The sequence below is a fragment of the Seriola aureovittata genome, chromosome 5 (genome assembly GCF_021018895.1).
Source record: "Seriola aureovittata isolate HTS-2021-v1 ecotype China chromosome 5, ASM2101889v1, whole genome shotgun sequence".
Taxonomy (NCBI): Eukaryota; Metazoa; Chordata; class Actinopteri; order Carangiformes; family Carangidae; genus Seriola; species Seriola aureovittata.
The window spans coordinates 16,773,860-16,799,855 of record NC_079368.1 but is presented as its reverse complement, the minus strand read 5'-3'; the positions used below and the strand labels follow the sequence as shown (position 1 = coordinate 16,799,855).

General features: G+C 39.6%; 1 protein-coding gene across 4 annotated transcripts in view; it reads right to left on the bottom strand.

Moving 5' to 3' along the window:
- Positions 1-1,755: 1,755 nt before the first annotated feature.
- agtpbp1 (ATP/GTP binding carboxypeptidase 1) overlaps positions 1,756-25,996 on the bottom strand; it is a 28,194-nt gene continuing 3,953 nt past the window's right edge. The window contains exons 4-27 of one of the 4 annotated variants that reach the window (XM_056376145.1): positions 21,991-22,058; positions 21,356-21,419; positions 20,910-21,056; positions 20,455-20,586; positions 20,177-20,270; positions 19,968-20,005; positions 19,444-19,652; positions 19,146-19,323; positions 18,748-18,789; positions 17,850-17,950; positions 16,618-16,734; positions 15,546-16,321; positions 15,121-15,204; positions 14,854-14,943; positions 14,448-14,596; positions 14,234-14,321; positions 13,428-13,572; positions 12,777-12,927; positions 11,833-12,013; positions 11,492-11,621; positions 10,697-10,828; positions 9,606-9,782; positions 7,662-7,813; positions 1,756-4,213 (exon numbers count right to left, since the gene is read on the bottom strand). In XM_056376145.1, the coding sequence (XP_056232120.1) occupies positions 4,033-4,213; positions 7,662-7,813; positions 9,606-9,782; positions 10,697-10,828; positions 11,492-11,621; positions 11,833-12,013; positions 12,777-12,927; positions 13,428-13,572; positions 14,234-14,321; positions 14,448-14,596; positions 14,854-14,943; positions 15,121-15,204; positions 15,546-16,321; positions 16,618-16,734; positions 17,850-17,950; positions 18,748-18,789; positions 19,146-19,323; positions 19,444-19,652; positions 19,968-20,005; positions 20,177-20,270; positions 20,455-20,586; positions 20,910-21,056; positions 21,356-21,419; positions 21,991-22,058 (3,626 nt within the window). In that variant the 3' untranslated portion in view covers positions 1,756-4,032. The remainder of the gene's footprint in view (positions 4,214-7,661; positions 7,814-9,605; positions 9,783-10,696; positions 10,829-11,491; positions 11,622-11,832; positions 12,014-12,776; positions 12,928-13,427; positions 13,573-14,233; positions 14,322-14,447; positions 14,597-14,853; positions 14,944-15,120; positions 15,205-15,545; positions 16,322-16,617; positions 16,735-17,849; positions 17,951-18,747; positions 18,790-19,145; positions 19,324-19,443; positions 19,653-19,967; positions 20,006-20,176; positions 20,271-20,454; positions 20,587-20,909; positions 21,057-21,355; positions 21,420-21,990; positions 22,059-25,996) is intronic. The other 3 variants (XM_056376146.1, XM_056376147.1, XM_056376148.1) reach the window with 3 other exon arrangements.

Below are 25,996 nucleotides of genomic sequence, written 5' to 3'. Positions count from 1 at the left end.
GAAGCTGTGCCAGAGGTATGGGCTATAAAACTGGATGCAGCAGGAATATCATTTGTTGTCGCCCACCACTAATCTGAGAACTGACGGCAAAGAAAAGAGGTTCCAGTCATTCAAGGCTGCCAGGAGCAGATTACCTACATAAGTGAATTCTACAATTCAAAAGAGGATATAGTTTTTTTTGCACATTTATAGCATTACAACAACAGTAGAGCAAGGTTTTTAAAAAAAAATGAACAAAAATGTTAATGTTTTAAGAGAATTAAAATCAATATGGACGTAGGAATAAAAAAAAAAAAAAGGTAAGAAATATGGCAAAAAATGTATAGCGGGAAAAAAAATCTTTCACCTTTCACCTTTCACCTTCAGTTTCTCCAGAGATATTGGTTTATATCAAAGAAGACTTTCCTAAAAAAAATAATTACTCATGTCTGCGAAGGCTGCACACTCCATTGCAAGGCTGTCTAGCGCTATTATCACATAGCCTATCTGTAAAATGAAGCTGGTGATAAAAATGTTATATCTGGGAAGAATCAATACTGATCTAGGAATAAAAGATTAAAAAGCAAGAGATAGAGCAGGAAAATCCTTTAAGACGTGACATGTTGCTGATCTTGGAAGCAGATCTGGTCAGATTTGTGAGTGTCAAAGTTTCTCCCTGTGTTATAGAGAGATACAACCTCCAATACCAAGCAATCTGCGGACAGTGAATAGATGACCGTAAATGAGACACTATTAAGTTTTAGGCTTTTTTTTTTCACTTCTGTCCTCAAACAATACTCGCATGCCCCTTTCTGAAGCAATTTCAGTGTAAGACTTGAGGAACAAAAATGCATTCTACATTTCAGCAGAAGCTAATATAAGGCTTCAGCTGTCTGGAAAATCAAGTGAATATCTTCCAAAGTCACATTGTTTTTCTATCACATTTCCCTCTGTTTCAACAGCCAGTGTTTCTGTGTTGAGCGCTGGTGAAGGGATAATAACAGAAAGAGGGATTTTCATTCAAAAAGAGACGAGTTAATTTGTTTAACTTTGACTTCATATTAGCTTATGTTGAACTGAAAATAATATTTTTTGCACAGAACCAGGGCTGTGGCTTTTGTCGCCCATTGCCCAATGAAATATTTTTAAGAAAAAGGATCTTTTCAGTATGAACAGGAGGAAAAAATGTAGCAACCAATAATGAACTTCAAATGTACATATGAGAATGTGAGTATTTTTTAAGTTAGAAAAAATGAGACTATCCGTGAAGAGAATCATTATTAAAGATTTTACCTTAGCTAAACTAAGCCCCTGATTTGTAATTGCACCTTAACCATTCATATTTCCCATACATATCAACTATAAGTATTTGTAAATTTATTATTTTCACACTTCATTCACCCCGGTTGTGCTAACATTGTTCTCACCAGTTTACTGTAGAAAAACATGGCAACAATGTGAGACAGCCTTAGAGTGGAAACATGAAGAGATTAGTTCAAACATCCAGTTTAATGTAATTATCTAAACTAATATCTGGGGATAAAAATGAAGGTGAAGGGCAAAGTTGCTCATGGAAGAAGATCCGGGTTCTAGGACAAGCATTTTTACCCCCGTCTTTGGTTTGGTCTGACAATCACAGCACCTCTCCGCATAACTCAATAAGGAGCAGTCACAATTACTTAACCACATTTGGAAGAAAGGTCTTCATGAGGACAAAGGTTGTGTGACAAATGTTAATATTCATTCAGTTGAGACTTAAAAGAAACATGTTGCGGAGACAGTTTACCACATTCACATTTTATTTCCCATGTCTTCACTCTTAGCTTTAATTTTTCTGCGTTACAATCAACTTAAAATGAGTCGCTATTTCCACTTTTTTTTAAAACTCCAAACAAACATAAAATAAAAGTAGCCCAGCACTGTGTCGACATAAAGTGCTACAGACAAACACAGATTCTCATATGGTTCCAACATTATTTCACACACATTACACATCATATATCCTTTACACACACTCACACACATACGCACACCCAGAGCAATGAAATCCCTGGGTTTGAAGGATGTTTAGGAGTAAAACTTGTAAAGGAAGCAGAGTTGAGAAAAAGAAAGAAAAAGAGGAATGAAAGAGGTTTAGAGAGAAGAAGAGAGAGAGAGAAAATGATTGGAGAGAGTGAGGGAGAGTGAGAGGGGATAATCAAATTGAAAGAAGAAAACACACAGTAAGAGCATTAGCTGAGCTGAATAATGGAATAACTTAAAACTCCTGCACACACACACTTACACTCACACTTGAAATGCCTCATATACAATACAGGTTGCATCCCAGAAACAATACTTAATAAATTACAAAGTAAAAACAACAGAAAATAGCCATGCGCTAGCTGTACAATTGCAACAGAAACTCATCTCCTTGAATGAAAAAAGAAAAAAAAAAAAAAAATCCAAAAAACTACTTTACACTCTCAATACAAAGCACCATCTGTTTTTATGCATGGGTCTCATCTAGGCAAATTCACAAAATGTACACACAGAGTGGAGGAAAGGATTCAAATAAAACACAATTCCAGTATAATTTCTAAAACATCACAGCAACGTTACCATCAGCTTTAGGCTGGGCTCTGAGAACTTAAAAACTAACGAGGTGACTGAAGTTGAGGTTCAAGACTGTGACATGTTGTAAAATGATGTTTTATCCTCATTCCGTTTGTTTCTGTCCTAGTTTTGCGTGTATTGTGTTCATCCAAAGTGCAAAAGGGTTTTCTGCTCTCTGCAGCTCATGCGTCTTGTTTATCACTGCTTTGTCTAACATTATAATACTGTTCATTATTACAAATAATGAAAACACCTACAGTGCATGTGGATATTCTATACTCCAACCTAACACTTTAATGCTGTGCATGACCAAGGAACTCAAACCAAACTTGTGTTAGTTTGTGGTGTGAGTTTATATCCGCTTTTCATGTATTGAACAAGGTTTGTCTTAATAAAGACGTGAACATTCTACATTTGAGTGATATAAATAGTTTCAGTTTTGAATGAAGCAAGGCAAACAGCACGTGGGTTATTGGACCATGTGCACTGTGACCGAAGAGGGATGGGTTACAGAGAGGGAGTGAGGTCATAACTCAAGTGTAGTCACATGTGAGTAGGTTTAACCAGCAGCTAAGCTAAGATAAAGAGCTGTTTGGTTATCCCTGCATCCCCTTTAGACACCAATACCTTGGCTTGTCAGGAAAGAAGGAAGGAAGGGAAGAAAGAGCAAAGGAAGGAAGACAGAAAGAATCGAGAAAGAAAGAAAGAAGGAAGGAAGGAAACAAAGAAAGGCCCAGACCAACAAAAGGAGTAAAAAGTTAAAGTGCAGGATGAGACTGCTAAAAAGACAGAAAGGAAATACAAAGGCAGGTTGGTTGGATCTCTGGAGCTGGTCAGTGGGAGATCCAGTTTGATCAAACAGTGTCACAGGTAAGAGGGGTTTCAAAAACAGTACCTACAGAGGCCACTGGCTCTATTACACTACCACAGCTTATCAGGCAGCGTTAGTTTAAGATCGGCTGTGAAAAATGAGCGAGTGGACGAGGGTTCAAGTTAAGGATCGGCGGTGCCTGCTGTTTGCTGCTCTGGTTAGCTATATGTGAATCTCAGAGGCTATACGGTGTCTGAGGTCACGGGTTACAGTTCATGAAGGTTATAGTGTGACGGAGAAAGGTGAAAACATTCATTGAAATCTTACTGAGGGCTCTTATCAGCCTATTTGAAAGGAAAGGCAGGTGGAGTTGCACCTTCAAGAGTAACACGGTCGCCTTCAGTGGGCAGACAACATCAATCCATCTGGGAAAAGAGCACCTGAATGGTGCTAATGCAGCCTACATACCATCATAAAGTGTCTCTATAATACGGTCAGGTGTAACTCTATGCTACTTATTCACCAGTGTGGGTACTGGATATTTAACCTGTGTTTTTATTTTTTGTATTACTGATCAGCTAACGATCCAAGCATTGGCTGGTTATAAGCTCAAACTGCCAGTTATAGAGGAGATGAACACCTCAGCATTAGTCCCTGTGATTCGTCTCGGAGTCCGACAGATGATCGATGTGATCAGGATTCTTGAGGACTTCGCTGCCATGTTCGTTTTCAGGCTCAGGGTCCTCATCGTTGCTCTCAGCGCTGTAGTCTATCGCTTCCAGAAAGGACGGCTCGTCCTCCTCCATCACATAGGTAGTGGGGCAGCTGCTGGATGACAAAATAAAATAAATTGCTGCTGTAAGTCTGTCACAAGGAAAAGTCTGCATCTACATCATGTCAGCTTTTCAAAACTTTAGGGAAGCAAGATGATGCCTGAATATTTTAATTTACTAAACCTATTTCTGCATGTGTTATTTTGAGATACAACATAATAAATGATAAAGTATTTCTATAGAAATACACATCATCATTTGTACATACTGTATAACATATCAGCAATTATTTTAATTGCTGAGTAGTGATTAGTCCATCGATTATTTAAGATTAATCAATGAATTCATTAGTTTATCAAAAGTCAAATTTCTTGTTTTGTCTGATGGAGAAGCTGAAAGCAAAGATATATTTGTTGGACAAATGACTTAATTTATTTTATTTACAATTTATGAATAACCAGAATTGTTGCAGTTTTAATTTCTGTTGATGGACTATCTGAATAATTGTTTCAGCTCTAAATAACTAAATAAAAGTTTAAAAAAAAACTCCCGACAACAGATACTAAATCAACCACATTATACATACTAAAATATATTTTAAAATCATAATACAGAGGCTGCTAACAAACAGAGCTTGTGTGCTCTGACTGGTGAGGCTGTTTTTTTCCCTGTGGGTCTTAATGGTTAAATGGTTGCTGGTTCTTTGAGGTTTTAGTGGCTTTAGTGGGTTTTTAATGGTGTTAATGGTCTGAAATGTGATCCCAGGGAGACAGTCGATCAGGGGGCTCAGACAATGATCTCCTACCAAGTTTACCAGTGTGTGAGTGCAAGGGAGAGTGAGAGAGGAAGAGAGAGAAATTGTGCGTCAGTATATGTACAGTAAATGTGTGTGTGTGTGTGTGTGTGTGTGTGTGTGTGTGTGTGTGTGTGTGTGTGTGTGTGTACAATGATGGGGATGGACAGCATGTTGTCCAAATAAATAATGAGAGTTGTGACTCAACCATTACTGGCCATTATAGAAATACCAAACCCAATCTTTCCTGACTTTGGGTTACAATTTCAGAATCCACCGACTGCAGACATTTCCATATACAGTCCATCTTAATACACTGATCGGTTTATGCACATCAAAACCTCCGCATTTTCAAATCCTTACATATAACCATCTCTTTCCATCTTCTTTACACACACACACACAAAAACACACCCATGCCCGTATCCGCCCTTTTACACACTCCGAGACGTCCAGTTATTTGCAGACGCCTCCCAATGGCCACGATATCATTGCTGTGATGACCTATTAAACGATAAGTGGTACCATACCAAGCCCCACGCATAAAACAGTAAACCCGGGATGAGAGCAACCAATCCCAAAGGACACTCACACAAACACACACACAAGCACCAGAACACTTTTGGAGTCCCTTAATGATCAGACACATAAATGATGAATGAATATATCAATATGAGAGTAGAGCAGGTTAGTAAGAGAGAGAGACTGGCAGACACAAAGAGAAAGAGACGTGAGCATTAAGTGGTTTTGAGCATGAAGCCATTCTTCCAAACGAGCTGCTTTAACATATCTTTGGACAAGAGAATGCTGACGCTTTAAAATAAAAAGGAAATTAAGATAACCTTGGTGATCATGGCTTGGGTTTTGCCAAGTTTCATAATGTATTTGTGGTGTTGAACTGAAGTACAATCTAATCTGTGCGGACCTCATATTTCTGAGCAGGGAATTTCAAATAGAGGTGATTAGATACGGTATAAAGCTGTGTGGGATGATGACTCAAAAAACTTAAGTTCAACTACCAATTTTGAATGAGTCTGTATTCCAATTTGAATAATGCTTTTCATTTATCTTTTAACCATTATGTTCTATTTTGGGCCCTCACTACAAGCCAACATATACATACAAACATCTATTTGACATAAGGCTTCTAGTAATGATTAATTTCAGTATTAAATAATCTATTGACTATTTTATCACTTTCTTGCGTAATTGTTCAGCCTATAAACTGTCAGAAGAGTGGGGAGGTCCACGGCAATTTCCCACAACCCTCTCTTCAAATACTTTAGCTTAACAGTCGAACACCCAAAAATATTCAGTTTAGAGTCATATAAAACAGAGAAGCAAATCCTCACACTGGAGAGGCTGAAACCAGAGGATGTTTGGTATTTTTCTTGATAAATACCAACATTGACACCAAAGTTGATTTATTTTCTGAAGAATGATTAAATAGACCAATCTTCTCAGCACTAATTTGAAGGAAAAATAGTTGGCTTATTTTGCAATTTTTATTATCATTTTTAAACTTACAGAACTGTGGTCCGTATGACCACAAAAATGAGAACATAAAAATGAAGATACTTTTGGTTTTTGTAAGAGCTTTTTTTTACGATTTGAACAACAATACAGAGAAAGCAGAGAGACCAGAGCATTAACTTGCAAACTCTAAGACAATAATCAAGACGATAGCTCTAATGAATCACTGCAAACATGATGTGACAAGAGATATAAACAGTGTGAAGATATAATGTAATGCATTCTACTGGTTTGACTAATGAGATTAGTGCTTGTCTTACAGCTGAACTATGAACACATTCAATGCTGCCATCCCTGGAATGCAATGGCACTTATGTGGATGAGAACATGCTCTGACACTGATAACATTAACATATTTATTTCTTACTTTGTGTTACCATGTTCCAACCACAAGCAACTGTATAGGAAAGCAGTGTACTGGCACTACTTGTATGTACAGTAAATCTATTGCTGCTATTGTGTTTGCATCTTTCATGTGTGCTTAATCCACACAGTGCCATCCTATGCCATTGACTGCTGGCTGTCTTAAAAACCTCACTGTGTAGGTGAAAACTATTTCATCAAATAAAAATGTGGCCGCTTTACTCTCTGTCTGAGAGAAATAATGACACTGCTGACAATTATTCACACCCATTCCCCTCTCACTCCCGAGTTTTCATTATATTCATCACACATAATCATTGATAGAATTTCAATGATGCTCATAGCAGCCCTGCATAAATGCAGGCCTTCATTTGTTTCTCGAATAGTGCTTCAGAGGAGAGCTGGAGTGACAGTCACACTGTTGAGTATCAGTGCCAAGGGGGGATGTGTCTGGCAGTAATGAGGGTGTTTTGTACAGATAAAAAAGAAAACAAGTCTGTAACCATTTTACTGTTTATCAGGTAGAATTTTGGCAACAGAGCACACATTTTAAAATCTCAGATATCTCGGGAAGGTTGCATGAGGATAAAAACACTGCAGTTACAATGCTGATAAAAAAAAAATTTGACATCTGCAGTTTTAGCCTGCCTTCCTGTTTCTATGAAATCACAGACTTAATTCCTCAACTGTGAATGGTTTGTTTGTGAGCTGTGTTTGGAACCTTTAAAGCAACACGCAGCACGCCAGCATGACAGTGCATGAACTGTGTGTTGTGGTCTGTCTGTGACCTTACAGCATGCTCCATATTACTAACCTAGCAACTTTACACTGTGTCCCAATGATGTCGCTCTCCAAATCCAACAGGTGTTGGTGGTTGCGGAGCCCCGTCAGCCTCTTCAGCCTCAGCAGGGCCACACAGAACTGAGCTCCCATCTCCTCCAGCTCTCTGGTGCCGATCTGAATACCCTAAAGAGAAGATGCACACGCACATCAAAGACTTTAGAAACTCTCTCACACAAAAACATCACAATCACAGCAACCTGCGCGTACTGTACATTCAACTTTCCAATATACAGCTAAATCCAAAAAATTATTTCAAAACTCTAACAGAGGTGCACTTTAAAATGCTTGCTGTGTTGTTTTTTTTTTTTAATAGCTGCTCTGGAGCCTGGGGATGGAGCCGCTGTCCATCTTCAAACGCCCCAATTTTCAATCCTGAGGAAACTTTTCAGGTAGAAACGTGATAATATATCTCAGTTGCAAGAGGCACACATTCAAACGCATATGCACTCATACCTGCAACCCGAACAAAGTCTACACAGCACTATTCAATCATACAAGTAACTGAACGCCCATGCAAGGACACACACACACACACACACACACACACACACACAAACTTTCATGTTCCTTTTTCCCAGAGCAAAGCTAGGAACGTCTGAACTTGGTCTGGCCACAAAGATATGCAGCCACAGTTCAGAACACAGTGGTTCCTGCACATCTGGACAAATACTTTCACAAAAACCAGTGGGGGTGCAAATCGAAGCCAAAATGGCATCCGAAGACCGCCGTGGGATATGTTAGATGTTGACATTAGCAGAGTTCAGTCGGAAGGAAATCTACTGGGATGGAAAGACAGAGAGAGAGAGAAGAAAGAGGTGAAGAGGTCAAAGGAAAAGAGGAGGAAGGACAGAGACAAAGCAAAGAGAAGGATAAGAAAGGACTGCAGCTCCACCTGCTGGACTCTTGGAGATTTATGGGGCACCTCCCTCTCACTTAGAGAGGGAGGTGCGGGAGAGAGCATACACATGAGTCAACTCATTAATCATCTACTTAATGTTAAGATTTTGACAAAAAGGAAAATGGCTCTGGCTAATTTGTCCCCTTTAAATACTATAACTGCACTCAGAAACTATTCAATTTTTTCACATTTTGTTATGTTGCAGCTTTATGCTTCAATCAAAATAATAATAATAATAATAATATTAATAATAATATTCCCCTCATTCATCTACACTCAATAATGACAAAGCAAAAACAGAATTTTAGAAATTTGAAAAACTAAAATATCCCATTGACATTCATCACATGCCACGAACTTTAGCTCAGGTGCCTCCCATTTCTCTTGATCATCTTTGAGACGTTTCTACACCTTGATTGGAGTCCACCTGTGTTAAATTCAGTTCATTGCACATGATTTGGAAAGGCACACACCCGCCTATATATATATATATATATATATGAGGTCTTGAAAGTGACAATGCATATCAGAGCAAAAACCAAGCCATGAGGCGGAAGGAACTGCCTGCAGAGCTCAGAGACAGGATGGTGTTGAGGCACAGATTGGGGAAGTTACAAAAAAAAAAATCTTCTGCATTGAAGGTTCCCAAGAGCACAGTGGCCTCCATGATTCTTAAATGGAAGAAATTTTGCACAACCAGGACTCTTCTGAGATCTGGCTGCTCAGCCAAACTTAGAAATCAGGGGAGAAGGGCCTTGGTACGAGAGGTGACCAAGAATGTGATGGTCACTCTAGCTGAGCTCCAAAGATCCTGGATCACACCGAAGGGGTCTGAATACTTTCTGAATCTAAGTAAATAATAAATTCTTCCTTGACACAAATAATATTCCAAGTTAATTTAGGAATAAATTAAGAAGAAGCAACTCTAGTATTTGGTTCCAGGTTTATTGTATTGAACTTCATTACACTGTGCAAGCCTTCTATTTGTCCATACCATATAAACAAATACACCCTTACCTTGTATTTGCCCTGGTCACAACCACAGAGCGTGCTCTCCATAGTGTAGCTGCGCTGTACTCCTATCTCTCTCCATACAACAACGCGGGCGGTTGACTCTTTGGAGCGCTCCACAACAAAACTACAGCTCCCCATGCTGAAGGCTGGGGCGATCTGAGAGAGGATCTTAGGAAGCGCCTGAAAAACAAATGACACAAGTCTGAGTGTTTTTGTGTAGGTGTGTGAGTGTGTGTGTATGTGTTAGTGCACCGGGGGGCAGATGATGAAGTACAATTTATAGTAGGGACAAATAACTTTGTCCAACAAAGACTGGCTTATGTACAGAGCAGTTGCTTGGGAGAGAATCAGTATTGACTGCTGCAATCCAAAATGTTTGCTGTGGGCTTGTAGCCCGCAGCTGCATATCCACTAGGAAACTCTCTATTGAACTGGCTTCTTTATTATCATTCTGCTCAGTGAAAAATATATTTTTTGCATTCCCAAATGCAGAGAGGAACGACAAACTGATCTTGACCTGACCAAGGAAAAAGTCCTTCCCAACTGTAAAGTAAAATTCAAGGTGAATTACTAAAAGTACTAAAAGTACAACAAAATTGAGCATGTTTGTCAGATAAGAGTTGGTGTTGAAACATGTATTAGCGACAATGTAAAAAAGCCAATAACTTAGGTATCATAACACAAGATAAACACGGAGCAGGTCACTCAAAACAGGATATATTAACATATGTGCAGATGTTTGCGAATAGAAAGCAAGTAAAATACAATTACTGTCGGTGTCTAAGGACAAAAAACGGTTGTAATAACCATAAACTGGAATTCAGCTCATACACAATGCAGGATAGGCACATGCAGTTGTACATATAAGCTGGTCTAATGGTATCTTTTTTGTAAGGCAATAAGTATAAGTTGATAAAGGTGATCTGATTATACTGACACTGAATTCAATGCAATTAATATTCACTGATGTGGGAACAGTAAATTGACATGGGGGGGACAGGGGGTTGAGAGAGGTAAGGATGAGTTTGTTCATTACGTGTGTGTGTGTGTTTGTGCATGTGCATGTGCATGTGCATGTGCATGCACCCGCTCACCCTGTATCCAAGGTCCTCCTGTAGATCACTGGATGTAGCACTGATATTTGACTGCCAGACTGTCTCTTTCACGCTGCAGCCGTACATAAACACATTCTTCTTTCTGGAATGACCATGGTAATCGCAAAACACCTGCACACATACACACAAAGGAAGCAGACATAGAAAACACTGAGTTTAGGATTATATATATTGTACATTTTTTCACTAAGATCCTGGTAACCAAAATTTGCCGTCTGTCCTTTTCCAAACTAGTTTAGTCAAGTGGTTAAAATAATATGTTAAAATGATAAATATATAAAACAAACAAAGCAAGGGGAGAGTAAGGACTGTAGGGACAGCTACAATAACTCATATCGATTTTTATGCATTAACATGCTGTAAAGATGACTGGTAGATATTTTCTATGAGTAAATCTCAGGTCCATTTGAAGACAAAGAACAGCAGCCTCATCTTGCTTCATTCCTTTAAGTCATCACCCTTTGCATTGTAAACAAATCTCCCCAAGAGAACAATCCCATTATATCTAACTTGCTGACACACAGTGTAGCACAGAGGCCAGCAAAGGCAGTTGTTTATGGTAGCTGCATTAATGTCTTAAAGCTAATGTGGTGATTTACTGATGTGAAACTTAGTGGACACGCAGCCAAATAGAATGTGCGGCTGAACAGGAGAAATTACACCACCATTAACAACAAGTTAGAAAATATTCTGTATACTCAACTGCTGAAAGATGATGCAGCAAAGTGCTAAATGCCCCAGAGTAATCTAAATCCAGTTAATTAGAGGTCATACCAGTGGTGCCCTTTGTATGTGTGCAAGGTACTGCAGCAGGCTCTTAGTGTGGTAGATGGTGGGGTGGAGATCAGGATTGGGGCTCTGCCATTGGCGATTCAAATCCTCGCCACTCAGAGAACAACGATGACTAGAGCAGAAAGGAGATGGCAGAAGAGGAGAAGGGATACAGAGTGGACGAGATCAGAGCAACAGCTAAAGAATCCTTTGAGAAAAGATTTTGTGTGTGTTAATATTCATAAAGCTGCAACCGCTGCACAGGCCAAGGTTAAGCAGATGTGTCCTCAGTGTGCTGCAAATGTGTGTGAATCCATTTCTATCACTTGAATATTTTCACTCACTTTCCATTTACAACTCCATCAGGGTTGAGCATGGGGACTATCTTGAAGATGTAGGCCTCTCTCAGGCTGGCTGCCAGCGGGCTGGTGCCCATCAGGAACTCCAGCGTGCCCTTCATTACCCAGCTGGCGTTGGTCTCTCCAGGGTGCACTCTGGCTGACAGGAAGATCAATGGACGGTTCCCTGAACAGGGAGAAAGCGGGAGAGCGCAGCACAAACACAAACAGAGGAAGATGGGTTTTCTTTTAATCTAAAGTTTTTCACAGATGAAAACAACATCAATGAACTAAAGTGGACTGCAAACCTGGCAATAATGATATGCCCTGATACCCCAGGGGTGTTCTCGTGTAGTAATGTACAACCCAATGTTCTTACAAGCATTAGTAAGAAAGGACAATGACTAATTATTTGTTATGAGTTCAATTTACAAATAACGAAATTAGAGGTTTTTCTCACCAGCTATTAAATGTTTAGATATTGTGGCCAATTACCAACGACTACAAGCGTCCAGTTTTTATCAGGACATACAGCAAAAATATTTTTGTCCACCCCTGTCAGTTGGCGTACTGTGATCTTGATAGTGTTTCACTTTGGCCAATTTCTCTGTAATTATTTCGGACTCAATTTAAATTTATTTTATCTAACCAGAATAATCCACTCAATATCATTTCTGCTTTCCATGGAGTCCTGGGTAACAAACAATAACAGTTCATAACAGATTTTAAGCAGTTAGCACAGTCAGTCATTTGTGCTATTGAGTCCAGATTTCAGTTTACATTTGAAAACAGACAAGATTGTTCCCTTGTTGACCAGTCAGGCTGGTTCCACAGAGCTGCATGGTGATTGGTGAAGCTACATTGGTTTTCCAGTTTTTCCAGGATACGTATATGCAATATATCCTGCAATAAAAAGACGCATATACACAGATCTGCACCGAGTTACTTACTAAATTGACAGATGTGATCATTGGAGTTGGAATCCGGCATGGCAGTGATGGTTAGAAGGGGGCAGCTATTTCCCCCCAGGGTTTCACACAGGACATCCTGCCTCAGGTAGATCTGAGGGGTCCTCAAAGCCTCCAGTTTGCACAGGTGCATCTGAGGATAAAATGACAAAAAAAAAAAAAAAAAATTTTTGAACTTCTTACTTACCATTTAAAGCCCTTCCCTCTTGGAGTTGTGAACATTTTACTGTTGTATTGTTACTCTGGCTGTTTATTAGACAACTTGTGATTAAGTGATTCAGATCGGGCTTCTCTGTCATGCGTTTGTATTATATGGTACATAGTTCTGCATAGTCACTCTAGATAAAAGCAGACAAAATGTAATTATAATATCATAACTATTCACACAATGAGTATACAGTAGATTGTGAGCACAGTAGTTATCTGAAGACAAATAAATGATAAAAAAAATGAAAACAAAACAGCATTAGGGATCACACTGGGAACAGCAGAGAAAGAGAAATATTTACTGTATGAGCACAAGCATTAGTACTAAACAATAGGGTCAAGAGGTGGGGTAATTTATTTTAATTGTCAGGGATATGAAGACCACTAACTGCGAATGTTAAAAAAACAGTGGTATTGCTATAGTACCTTAAGAGTGGAGTATGTATAAGGGTAATGATAGGCAAAGTAGCAGACATCATCCTTATGGCTGAAGCTTGTGCTGAAGGTCAGCGTATAATAGGACTTTCCTTTCTGACCACCAGCTGCAATGGTGCTCCTTGCAAAATGATTCCTGTGGAGAAGGAGGAGCATTTCATGAGTAAATGTTGCACAACATAGCAACAATTACACGGTATTAAGTACACCTGTAGTATGCGTTCAGTCAGCTCAGCCATAAATTCTTCCAAGTTAGTTTTAATGTTCTGATTTTGGTGACATTGGGGTCTGGACTGTATCATATTGAGAGGTGTTTCTAATATTCTGCCCTCGTAATGTATTTAAATAGGAAATACAAACACCACTATGACATTACAGACATCACACAAGTAGAGTTTATGGTGGAAGTTGGATTGAATTTCATTAGATTGTACAGGTGTATTAAATAAAATGACCACTTAGTGTAGGTAACATCATATGGTAAAGGGGTGTGTGCAGAAAGGATGTCACCCTTCTCTTCCATAGGACCCTTTTTGAAAATTTTGCAGTACTAAGTACATTAATACTACCACATAATCATTTTGTAGCAAGAGACAAAGAAGTCGAGAGAGTGCTTTATAGCTATGTTAAATGTAAAAAGATACAAGACTAATACTATATAATTCGCGTAGTTGGGAAAAATTGGTTTGTAGAAATGCAAGAAAACTGTGATCTTGCCCCATGGAACTATAACACTAGTTTTTTTTCTTTCTCTTCAATATATTTTTCCAGGTACACTGTATTTTGAGTGTACCTACTTGTAGTAACAGATGTCTGTTCCTGTTCTGACCCAGCGAGGTCTGCCACTGATCGCCTCCTGCACAGAGTACATCAGCACCTGCATGCCTACACACACACACACACACACACAATATTTATAAAAACATACATATCTTGCGTGGGTCAGATGGAGAATGAAACACTGTTGGGTGTTTCACTTTGTTTTTATCTAGCTGGTGTTGTGCATCTTACCGTAGTTGAACTGGCTGTTTGACTTCTCACAGTTGATGATGTTGAAGCGGTAGGTAGTTCCAACACGCATACCGCTCACCTCAAAGTAGAACCACTGGTGGTAGTGATTGCTGTTGATGTCTGAATTCAGCACAAGGTCATACTCATATCTGCAGAAATACCACAACATAAACTGTAAATGTGGACCCAGACATTATCAACCACAAAAAAACACTCATATACCCCATATTTTGTTTTTAATCTCATTTGTGTAAAATTGAGATAAGGAGGGGGTTAATTATAGTAAAAGTTGACCACAGCTTTAAATGTTATTAATGTGATAAAAGGTAACTCTAATTAACACTATACATCCAACTGTGGAACTCTTACTCCTTCCCCTGTAGCTGATGTGACAGTAAACACTTACTTCCTAACTTGAATTGCCTTCCTGAGGTTGCCAGACTCAAACTGAGAGTTGAACTTCAGGGATTCGCCATCATCTTCAATCACGGGACAACTGGAACATGATGAGGAACAAATGACACTCCTGAGAAGTCATTACCCTTCTCAAAATATAGATGATGAATTGAGTTAATCTGCTTTGTGAATGTCACAGCTCTCAACATTATCAGAAAAACAATAAACTGTAGCTCCATTTATGCTTGGGTTAGCAGACTCAGTAACAGGAACTCACCTAGGAATGTCCAGGTCGTAAACTACTTTATCCAGGATATCATTAGGATGAATCAACCTCTCAATGTCCTGGAATATCTTAGACCTGCAGAGTTAGACCCACAAGCAAACTCATGCTTAACGCAATGAAAAGAAATTCACAGCAAAGTTAAATGTATAAACTGTACCTCACATCAGTCTCATACATCTGTCTGGAGCCCCACAATTGAAGTTTCAGTGTATGTCAAAGACTTAGAGAAGAATATTCTAAATATAAAATATTTGCACAAATCTGAAGACAAATGTTCACATTTTCTGGCATAGACACACTACAGAACACTTCAGTTAATTTATTCTACTCCCTTTAATGGAATGGTTTTGGATATTTACCTTAGTTTTTATCCTAAATGATTTTTGCTAACCACCAATTTAATGAAAATATCTCACCTCTGCACACCATAAACTCTCTCCAGAAGGGATTCCCTAAATGTTGGGGCTACATGGCCAAAGTAGTCTGGGTAAGCCACTTCAGCATACTGGGGTACAGAGTGTGTTCCCTTCACCATCTCCACATACAGGTCAGGGTCATGCAGAGAGAGGAGCAGTGCTGTGTCTGGCACCTCCAGAACTGCTCCTTCCCCTCCTTCATCCTCAGCACCCTCTGAACCACAATCTGAACCCCAGTTACTGCCCCCTCCTCCCACACGACGTGTCGTGATACCTCCAAAGAGCAAAGGAGACTGTATGTGTCTTGTGGCATTGACTGGAGATCCTTCTTGTTTGACTCCCAGTATTTCTTCACCTGCATTCAGAGCCCCCGCCTCTTCTAGAGAGACACACTCCAACACATGAGCTAGTTCTTGTTCTATCCTCTGCCCTTGAGATGGAGGCCTGGAGGACAAGGTTGCATGTCCATCAGGGGAAGGAATGTGGGCCTCTTTTTTTTTGTCTTGGTCCTTGGTGAGTTGGATAGTGTCCAGTTCGAGAGGTGTTAGAGGAGCTGGGGGAGAAGGAGCGGGAGCAGAGGGAGATGGCTGACTGTGTTGTTCTTTGGTAGGGTTGCAGTCCTCCTGAGAACTCTGTGTGGGGACGTGCTTTGGGGACAGGGATTGAGCTGTGGGCACTACGATTGGCCGAGTGGATCGGCTGGAGGCTGATGATGAGGAGAAGGATGATGATGAAGAGGTGGTAGAGGAAGTCTTTGAGCATTCAAAGTTATACCCCTGTAGGAACAAGATATACTGAAGTAAATAAACTGTTTTTTTTCTGAATGACCAAGTTGCACAAATACACAGGATGTCTTATATTAATTCATTTTTAAATACATTTAACATGTTAAAACTATACCAACACAACTGAAACTACACCAATCAGTCACAACATGAAAACCAGTTACCAGTTTTCATGTTGTGTCTGATAGGTGTCTTGTGCCAATATACTGTCTTAATCTTTGTTTAAATCTATGTCCTGGTAAATCTTTTGCAGTTAAATGTTGTCACCATGTCCAGAAAACACTGACCTGAAAATCTTCAGATAGCTCCAGGAAGAATCTCTCATAGACTCTTAACTCTTCATATGGACGGCCAGGGCTCTTTTTGGGATGTAGCTTGTTTAGGTCGGTTTCTATGTCATCATTCTGATTAACAGGACACAAAGGGAGAACATAACTAAATACGTTATGCAGGTATATTTGGCCCATTGCTCAAGTCTGCTTCTCTCTTATGATTTTGAGATGGAGGAAACAAGTAACAAAATAATGACAGTGGATAAGAAAATATAAAAGTTGTGAGTTTTGTCCAAAGACACCAAAATCCAATTATTTTGATGTATAATTTGAAATTAACATCTATGATCCGATATTTTTTGTTTACTTTGGGTGGGTGTGTTGTATTACTTGAACATTTCCCAAAGGTCAAAGTCCCTCTTTGATTAAAAACCAAAAACAGAAATACATATCACACATGGTTGATATGTTTGACATAAGCCCTTTTCTCTATGAACTGATACAAACTGATTTGTTGCCCTTTCACACATGCAGCACACAACAGGATATTGTCCACCTGATGCATTCTCACTTACTAGAAATACTCTTGTTTGTTTTAGGCAAGGGCTAGCGCCTGGGTAGAGTGTGCAGGAGGCAGAATGGAAACATCATCAACACGCCCACTGGCTTGCTGTGAATTCTCCGGACAATGACCTGCTCTATTCACACAGTGGCTCAATCGGACATTACACAGACTTTATACTGGGGAGCTGGCAGGGTAAAGTCAGTTTAATGGCCAGTCCAACAGATTCGGACATTTGCGTTCTCACATACAGCTCCTCAGGGTAATGTCTAGATAAATTCAGGGCTGCAGCGCATGTGTGAAAGCACTAATAGTGATATGAGTGTGTTTGGCAAAACTTTGACACATCTCATCCCCAAATGACACAATCTGTAGAGATTCAATATTATATAATGAAAGTGAGTCATGTAATTGGAATATTAAGTGTTAAGTAATTCACAAAACTGCAGGGATTTTAATCAAATGACCTATTTATGATTTAAAGTCATCTTGCCAACTAGGGCCAATTAAATTATACATCACAACCCTTTGTGAAGTTTAATCACAAAAATGTTGCAATGTTGGAGGCCTACACTCTGCGCTGTCTCTATAACACCACTATCATACAGAGGAAAGAACATTTTGAACAGTAAGTGTAACAAATAATGCTGTCATGTGAAATATGGTGTGTGTATGTGAGTATTACCGCAGTGCAATGATCTTTCTCATCCTCTTCGTTCTCAGTATCGTTCTCTGTGTCTGCTTCCGTCTCGTCATTATCATCGCTTTCATCCACTACATCATCCACTGGTACAAAACACACAAACACACAAGTTATTAGATGACTATCCTTAAAGCTGATTTACCTGATGTTTTCCCCTTTTCTTCAGGAGTTTAGTATTTTTCAAAATGTGTGTCGGGGTGGTACATAACCAGTCTAGCAGTCTCAGTTTTTGACAGGAACAATGAAAATGTTTACAAAAAGATGTGAGCAGCCATGATCAAGAGATGAGTGAGAGATATTGAAGAGAGAAGAAATTGGGCATATTTCTTCCAATAAATTCAGCTGGTGGTCTCACTGACAAGTCAGTGTAATACCAGTAGCTTACAATTTTACACTGTTCTCCATGGTTGAGTTACTGACATCACTGACACATTTTTTGGAGTATACATGAGTCAACATGACTTTGTGCTAAGGCTAAGGCAATTACTGGGTTGCTGTTGCCAATTAGAGCCTTAAAAATTGTGTTGTATATTTTATACAGTTCCTGTTTGAATTTCATTACTCGGCAAAACAGATGTGGAGGAAAATAACTGATTGATGAGATATTTTTAAATTTTAGATTAGATTGAAGGAAGAGGACAGCGGCTCAGATAATTTGTAGGAAGCAAATTAGTCGAGTACAGTGCAAGTACATGACGTCTGCTAGTGAGTGAGCAAGCACTATGCAATGAGCACTAAGTATCTTTATTAAATCTTTATTACTAACACATGTTGTGTGTTAGTTTAGTGAAGTTAGAGTATGACGTGAGGTAAATGAGAAAGCAGTAGTGAGTGAGTCTATGTAATCGGAGGATGGAGTCATGTCTTACGTACGTCTTACCCTTCTTTAAGGGCTTGTCGCTGAGCTGATGACTTGTTCTTCCTGTAAGGCACATTGTGTGCAGCAGTGTCATGAGTGTTGTCATTAACCATTCATTCGGTCCAGGGATATAAGCATTATATATGTGTGTGTGTGTGTGTGTGTGTGTATGTGTGTGTGTGTGTGTGTGTGTGTGTGTGTGTGTGTGTGGTTGTGTGTGTGTGTCTTTGTGGTATGAAGAATTTAATCTAGGAGCGATGACTACAATACACAAGTGTCTGTCTGTGCTGCATAATTGTCAATGATAGGCATGCGCATACACTGTGATAAGCTGGGGCACACTCTAGTGAAGTGTGTGTTTGTGTGTGTGTGTGTGTGTGTGTGTGTGTGTGTGTGTGTGTGTGTGTGTGTGTTCTCACCCCCAGGTGGCTGACTGTACAACTGTGCCACAGGTCCTACAGCAGGTATGTGTGGCAGCTGGTAGTGGAAGGCTGATTTGATGGTGGGCAGAGGCAGACGGTTCTTAGGAAAACACTTCCTCATGATGAGACTTGAAGTGTTGATGAGAGGATCCAGAGTACGTACCGGGAGACACTCCTAGAAATGAAAACCACACAGAAAGTAGGGACTAGCTGAGAGCGAGTGTGTGTGTGCGCAGTACTTATAATGTTTGCATGCTTTAATTGCTTGCCATTCGTTTGTCATACTCTCACTCACAGTGGATGAGTTGTAGAGGATCCTCATGCCATCAGCCTCTATGAACGCCTTCCTGCCAAGCTTGATGTTGGTGATGTTCCTGATGCAGACCAGCAACCCTTTGCGAATCAGCATATGGCGATGCCGTGTGTCATTCCGATGCCAATCCAGGTACAGAGCAAGCAAGACAGGCACATGTTTGCCATCCACTGCACGGCGAGCGTTAGTTTCTGTACAGGGAAGTGGAAGAAGAAGAGGAGAAAGTATTGATAAATGGCACCTTACAACTGTGGGATGGGATGAAGAGAAGTATGGGTGGAGTAAAAGGAAAGCAGTATAGTGAGGGGAGAAGCTGTGGGTTACCAATCTCTGAATCCATGCTGAATTATCAATTAGTTTTTGATTTAGAGCAGACATAGGGTTCATGAGGATGGAGATGAGAGAAGGCAGAAAGAAGCTATACTGCATGAACACAAGCACTAATTAAGGATCACTACACTACCACTGATGAGTCGAAAGTCAATGCTACAAAGCAAATTACTCACTGGATTTGAGCAGTGCTCCCAGTGCGTCCAGAGCTACCCTGTTGATTTAGAAACAAGGCAAATGGGTTACATGGTCTGTCGAACAAACATCAGCGACAGATGTTACAAAGCTCCGCCTGAAAGAGGTGAGGGAGATGTAGCCTGTGGATGTCACTGGTTTGTTATAACACAACATTCCTGTTGGCTCATTAACAGAGAAGGACACTCACTTGAGCAGACTGGTGTTCTTCTTGCTGTACGGCGCAGTAATCTTGAACATGAGCTCCACCACTCCATTCTTGCCCAAAGAAATAGAATTCACCGCTGTACATAAACAAACACATCAATGGCGAGATATCAGGCAAAAGCAGAGACAGACAGTGCCAGTATATTTACATGATTTTTATCAGTTTGAGATTCTGTTGTATTTTTGGTCGTTATCTGCTTGAATTCTAAGACAGGAGGGTAACATTTTGAGAAATCTATTTTAAAGTTTAAAGTTACTCACAGTTGGTAGAGTAAACCCTGAGAACCTGCAGGCAGGGCAAAAGCAGCTTGGTATTCTGTAGGTTCTGTTTCATTAAGTTGATTGTGACGTTCAGAGCTCCGCTCAAACGCGCCTTCACGCCAAACTTTCTGTCTGAACACAGAGGCTGCAATGTCAGTATGCACAAAATAACAATGTTTTTGTCTCCCTCTTTTTTCTACATCCTGGAGTTTTTGACCATAAGGCAATATGTTTGTTAAAACCTCAACACTCAATGTATTTTGGTGAGAAATACTAAATGTAAATGTTTTATTTGTTTATGAGGGACTAACAGCACAGATGAGCTTAAACTGATGTAACTGACATGATAGAAAAAGCACACTCAATGAAATATCTAGAAAGTAAACATTGGTTGATTCACCAGTGTGTATATTGGTGTACTCTGTGTTTGGGTTAAGCTGTAACATTACGCATACCTTTTGGGCCAACCTTGGCCAGCAGAGAGTGAAGCTGCAGCATGAGTTCCTCACTGGGAGGCAACTCTTTACTGGCAGTGATCAAAATCTGAAATAATATCCCTGTTCCTCCTTTGGACACAAATACTCCCACCCTGCGACCTCTGCCTGAGACAAAAAGCAACCAATAAAACAACATTAAATGTGATAAAAACTTAATTCAAGATGGGATTAGAGGCACTTGGCCTAAGAAGGAACTGATTAGCTTTCCAGCTCAATTTACAATTACAGCCACTGAACCATTTATCAGAGTGGCAAAATGAATTGTTTGCCTTTAGATTATGTTTACGACTTCTTACAGTCATGAAAAAGTAACCACTTTGCGTGTACCCGCAAATAAATGTAAAAGAAAGGAACTAAATATTGTTAATGGCTCTCAAAATTAGGCTCATCAAAACTCAGCTCACCCACAGTCAGCAGCTCACTGAGAATGTACAGGATGTTCAAGGTGGTCTGGACATCACGGGTGTTCTGTCAAAGTCACAAACAGTACACTTGTTAAAACTGAATATACAGTATACTAGAGTGCAGAATTTTGTACCATTACTTCTTTGCCACCAGAGAGACAAATTCGATTCTACTTAATGTCATTGATCCAAGGTGTGCAGCGTAATCCCAAATCAAACAAACTGATCAATGTGACACCAGTTTCCTGCAGCTGTTTATGTCAGGAGCTGACAACTTCCACTAAATTAATGATGGCATCCACTAAGATCAGAAGAAACTGAAATAATTCTTGACCCTTCGCAGAGAAAAGAGGCACTATTTTATAAAGCAATGTGTGAGGCTAGTGTTTGGGCAAAGCTCAAATGGATGAATGGATATCTAAAGGATCAATGAGACATCTCAAGCAGAGGTTAGGCAAGTATTTATGTTTTCAAGAACTGAAGGTTTAATGTTTTGCACTTGCTATTGGACAATAATATAGAATATTATTAATATATTCATTTACGTTCATACATGCCACGCAGACATAGTTTAAAAAAAAAACTTAGTAAGCTTGGCTTTATTGCTTATAGGTTGTGTTGATGGATGAGCTGACCTCCAGTGAAGCCAGGATGACCTCCATGCCACTGGAGCCTTTCGACATCACCTCTTTTCCGCTCTTCTCTGTAACACAAACAAGGTTAAATGATCAGAAATGTGACAATAAACAGCACCGCATCTGTTGTGGAACACAGCTGAGGGGCTTCTCACGCAAGCAAAGAGAGGCTTGTTATTCAAAGTACAGCATGTGGTCCTGCATAGGTGGACCGTGAAAGACAAGTCACAATGTCATAGGGGATTATCTTGGAACGTGTGAAGGACCACTGTCTTGGGTTACTTGTAGTTAGAAAGATTGTGCTGCATTTAACAATAAACAGATACTGTATCTTTAAAGTACATTGTAAGATTGTGTTAAATATTAGCTCCTGCACACATGAGCTTTACTATTCTCCTTTTAGAAAACAATACATGGGTACAACTCTTACTCAGCCTTTATTTCCTTCCTCCCTGTAATTTAGGAGCTGACAGATTCCTGACCTCTTTGAAGAGGCCGCAGTGAGTGGTCCTGTCATGTCATGTCATGTCCTGAGACGAATGCAAACTCTCCAATCACAAACACATGAGTAAGAGGAAAGAACAGATACTGAAGTCTTTCTACCTTCTAAAGATAAATTCTCGAAACCATCTACAAAGATTGGAGGGAATCATGGATAAATATGAATTTCTGAAAAAAATAAATACATGAAATATTACAAGACTTTGATATCAATAATGCTGTCAGATTTCTTGTATGGCAGCAGATTATATCAGAAATGTGATCACTGTGTATCACAAGTATCCCAACTGAAAGATTATATCACTTGCTGATTGTACACACGAGTGGTTCATGTTTTTGGCACTGCACACTGTCCCTGTTAAGGAAGGTATCATAACAGCAGGTGAGATGCAAAGTTCAAGCATGCAGCTTTCAAGATTCATGATCTGTTACCAAAAAGCATGTGAAAGTAAACACAACTGATGTGTGTACACACGCACACAGAGAATTTCCACAAACTCCCTTTCCACACTTGCACAACTATGTGCATATCTGAGCATGTGAACACACACACACGCACACACTTCAGTGCCTTGGAGAGCGGTGGCCTCTTAAAACATTTCTGTCATGCCAGACTTTTTAAAGCTCTACAAAACAAAATGGCATTTCAACACCAATCCTCAAAAACAAAACAGTGAGGGGTTTTACATAGACCATCACTGAAACAAACACAATAATAAATAAATAAAATGTGAGTTCTAAAGTTTATGATGGCACTCAAAAGTAAAGCAGAGCTAATTCTGTAAGTGTTGTCTTTAAATTCAACTCAGTACCCATCATTTATATCTTCTTAGTGTTTTCAGTCATTAGTCAGCTAAGACTGACTGCTGAGAGTACTGCACATGAACTGTTGAGGGGGTCAGCGTGGTTGTTCTAATCTCACTTCCCGTCCTCACCCGACCCAACCAAAGTGAAATATTTAAAAATATTTTAAACACGAGAGACCCTTGAATTGCTATCATGGATAAAGATGTTGTGAAAATTCATACCTTGGATGATTCAATTCTAAGAGTCTAAGATTAAATACATCTTATCTAAAGCAATTAAAATGGCTTGTATTTTTCTAGTTTATTCTCATCATTCTGGACCATACCTGGTGGTTCCGGAGAGACCACAGATTCACTGTATCTCCTGGTGTAGCGGTACTCCATTTCATAACAAAAGGTCTCACCAAAGCTTTGGGTGAAAAGATGTCCTACTTTTCAAAATTGCGGGTCCACTGCATCTGGATTCCTTAGAGTGTACAGTGCAAATCTGCTGTAAATCTAAGAGACGCTTAAGAGTTTGATCCTTTACAGTATGTGACGCCAAACGGTAAATCCCTTTTAAAACTTCAGTAGTATTTCTCTATCCCTCTAAGGCGAGAAGTAAACTATTCGACTGGTCAATCCTGCTACACTCCGACTGCGAACAAACACACTGAGCTTAGGGCATGACACTATGAACCTAGAAATCAGCACCGCCCCTTGCATGCTACAAGAAAACTAAACCACCGACTGCTCCTATAGAGAACTGACAACTGCATAGGATACCTCTCCTCACACGTCCTCTCCTCTTTCTCTTGCCTCCCCCCTTTCTCCTACTCAGCACTAGGGGGAAAGGAGAGCTGCCAAGCTCTCAAATGACAACAGACACTGGATTTCTGACAGAAAATGAGAGGAAAAAAAGAGAACTGCTGCCTCTAAGACTGAATTCATTCTCCACTTAACCAAACCAGAACTCCTATTGTCTGTGAAGTGATATTTGTATTATTTTTATTTATCTTTTCATCAGATTTATGACTTTATGGTTACCCCACTTACAGCTCCTGATTTTCCTTTCTTCCTATCATCCTTGTTCTTTCTCTTGGTATGTCTTGACTTTACACTAAGCTCCAAAGACTCTGAACTTGAGACAAGAGTACAGCAAAGTCCTGTGGGGTGTATAGTTACCACGAATAGGGTCACAAACCCCCCCACTTCCCCCTAACCAACCAACCAGCGTCTCACTCATACACATTTCAAGTAGAGGCTGCAAGCAGGGTGTGACAGACCGCCAAGCAGTAGATGAGAGGGGAACAGCTGATATATCATGATTGACATGGTCACAGACAGAAGCCTTTCCACTGTGCCCATAACTCATGATGGATTAACTACAGGTTTACTTTGAAGAAGAGGCAACAACAAATATGGTAAGAGGAGAGAAAAATTCAAGAAAAGTGAGTGGAAAGAAGTTCAAAGCAAGTTGAAAATACACCTGCAGGCTCAAAATACTATGTAATGATTCAGCAGAATTCTTCACACTGCATATTCACACAGACTCCACCAAGGAATGACTCAAGTGATTACAAGTTTTCCTCGCTCAAAAGATCCACACTGAAAATGCTACTGAAAACTGAAAACCACTAGCTCCAGGACAAAGTTAATATAAGAACTCGAGCAAAATATAAAGTTTGTGGGTTAGCATTCAGATGGGGCTTTTCTTTAGTCTGAAAGAAAAATAACAGATTGGATCTTGATCAATTGATGGCAGCAAGTATTAACTATTTTCATCATCAATTACTCTGTCAATTTTGATCGTTTTTTCAATTAACTGATTAATCATTTTGTCTATAAAATGTGCCAAAGCGGTCAAAGAATTTGCATCATAACTTAGAAGAGCCCAAGATTATGTCTTGAAGTAGCTTATTTTGTTCAACAGTCCAAAATACAAGAATATTGAATTTATAATGTAAAATATCAACGTCAAAGAAAAGAATGTTTGGCATTTTTTATTGATAAATGACAAACAAGTATCAAAACTGTAACTTTTTGTCAGTTTGACATATATTAATTAACTAATTGTTAAAAGCACTAGAGCAATGATGCTTGCATCATAGATTTCTATCCATCCCCGCTCCTCAGAGAGGCAGAGGCACACTCATGTTTCAGTCTGTTCTACACGGCAGTGCAGCACAATGCCTTGCTCTTCAGCTGCGAGATCTTCTTCTCTGCTCTCGTTTCAAAACAGTAATCAGAGAAACCACATCAGGAGACACTGTCTCGGTCCATCCACACTTTGACTACTGCTACTCTAACCCATCTCTATTTACACAGCAACTGCAGTGAACACGTTTTAAAAGAATTAATCAACTCGACTTGAGAACCTGAAACTTTGCATCAAGACATTTTAAAAGGGTACTCCATCGATCATACACATCAAAGTTAGTTTACAGGTATTGAGGAGTACTAAATGTCAGTGTAGAGTTAGAAAGAGGTGAGCTTATCAGACCTCTGCAGCCCATTTCTCATCTATGCTTGAGGCTAGAGGCTACAGATAGAGGCTACAGGCTACTAATGAAACACACCTGAATCTCTGACCGAACTGTCTGCAATTTCCTTTTCAATTCATAGAGTACTCCATCTCTCTCTCTATCCATCCATCTATTCAGGCTGGAACAATATGATTATATCCCAATTCAATACGATCCCGATACTTTTAAGTATTG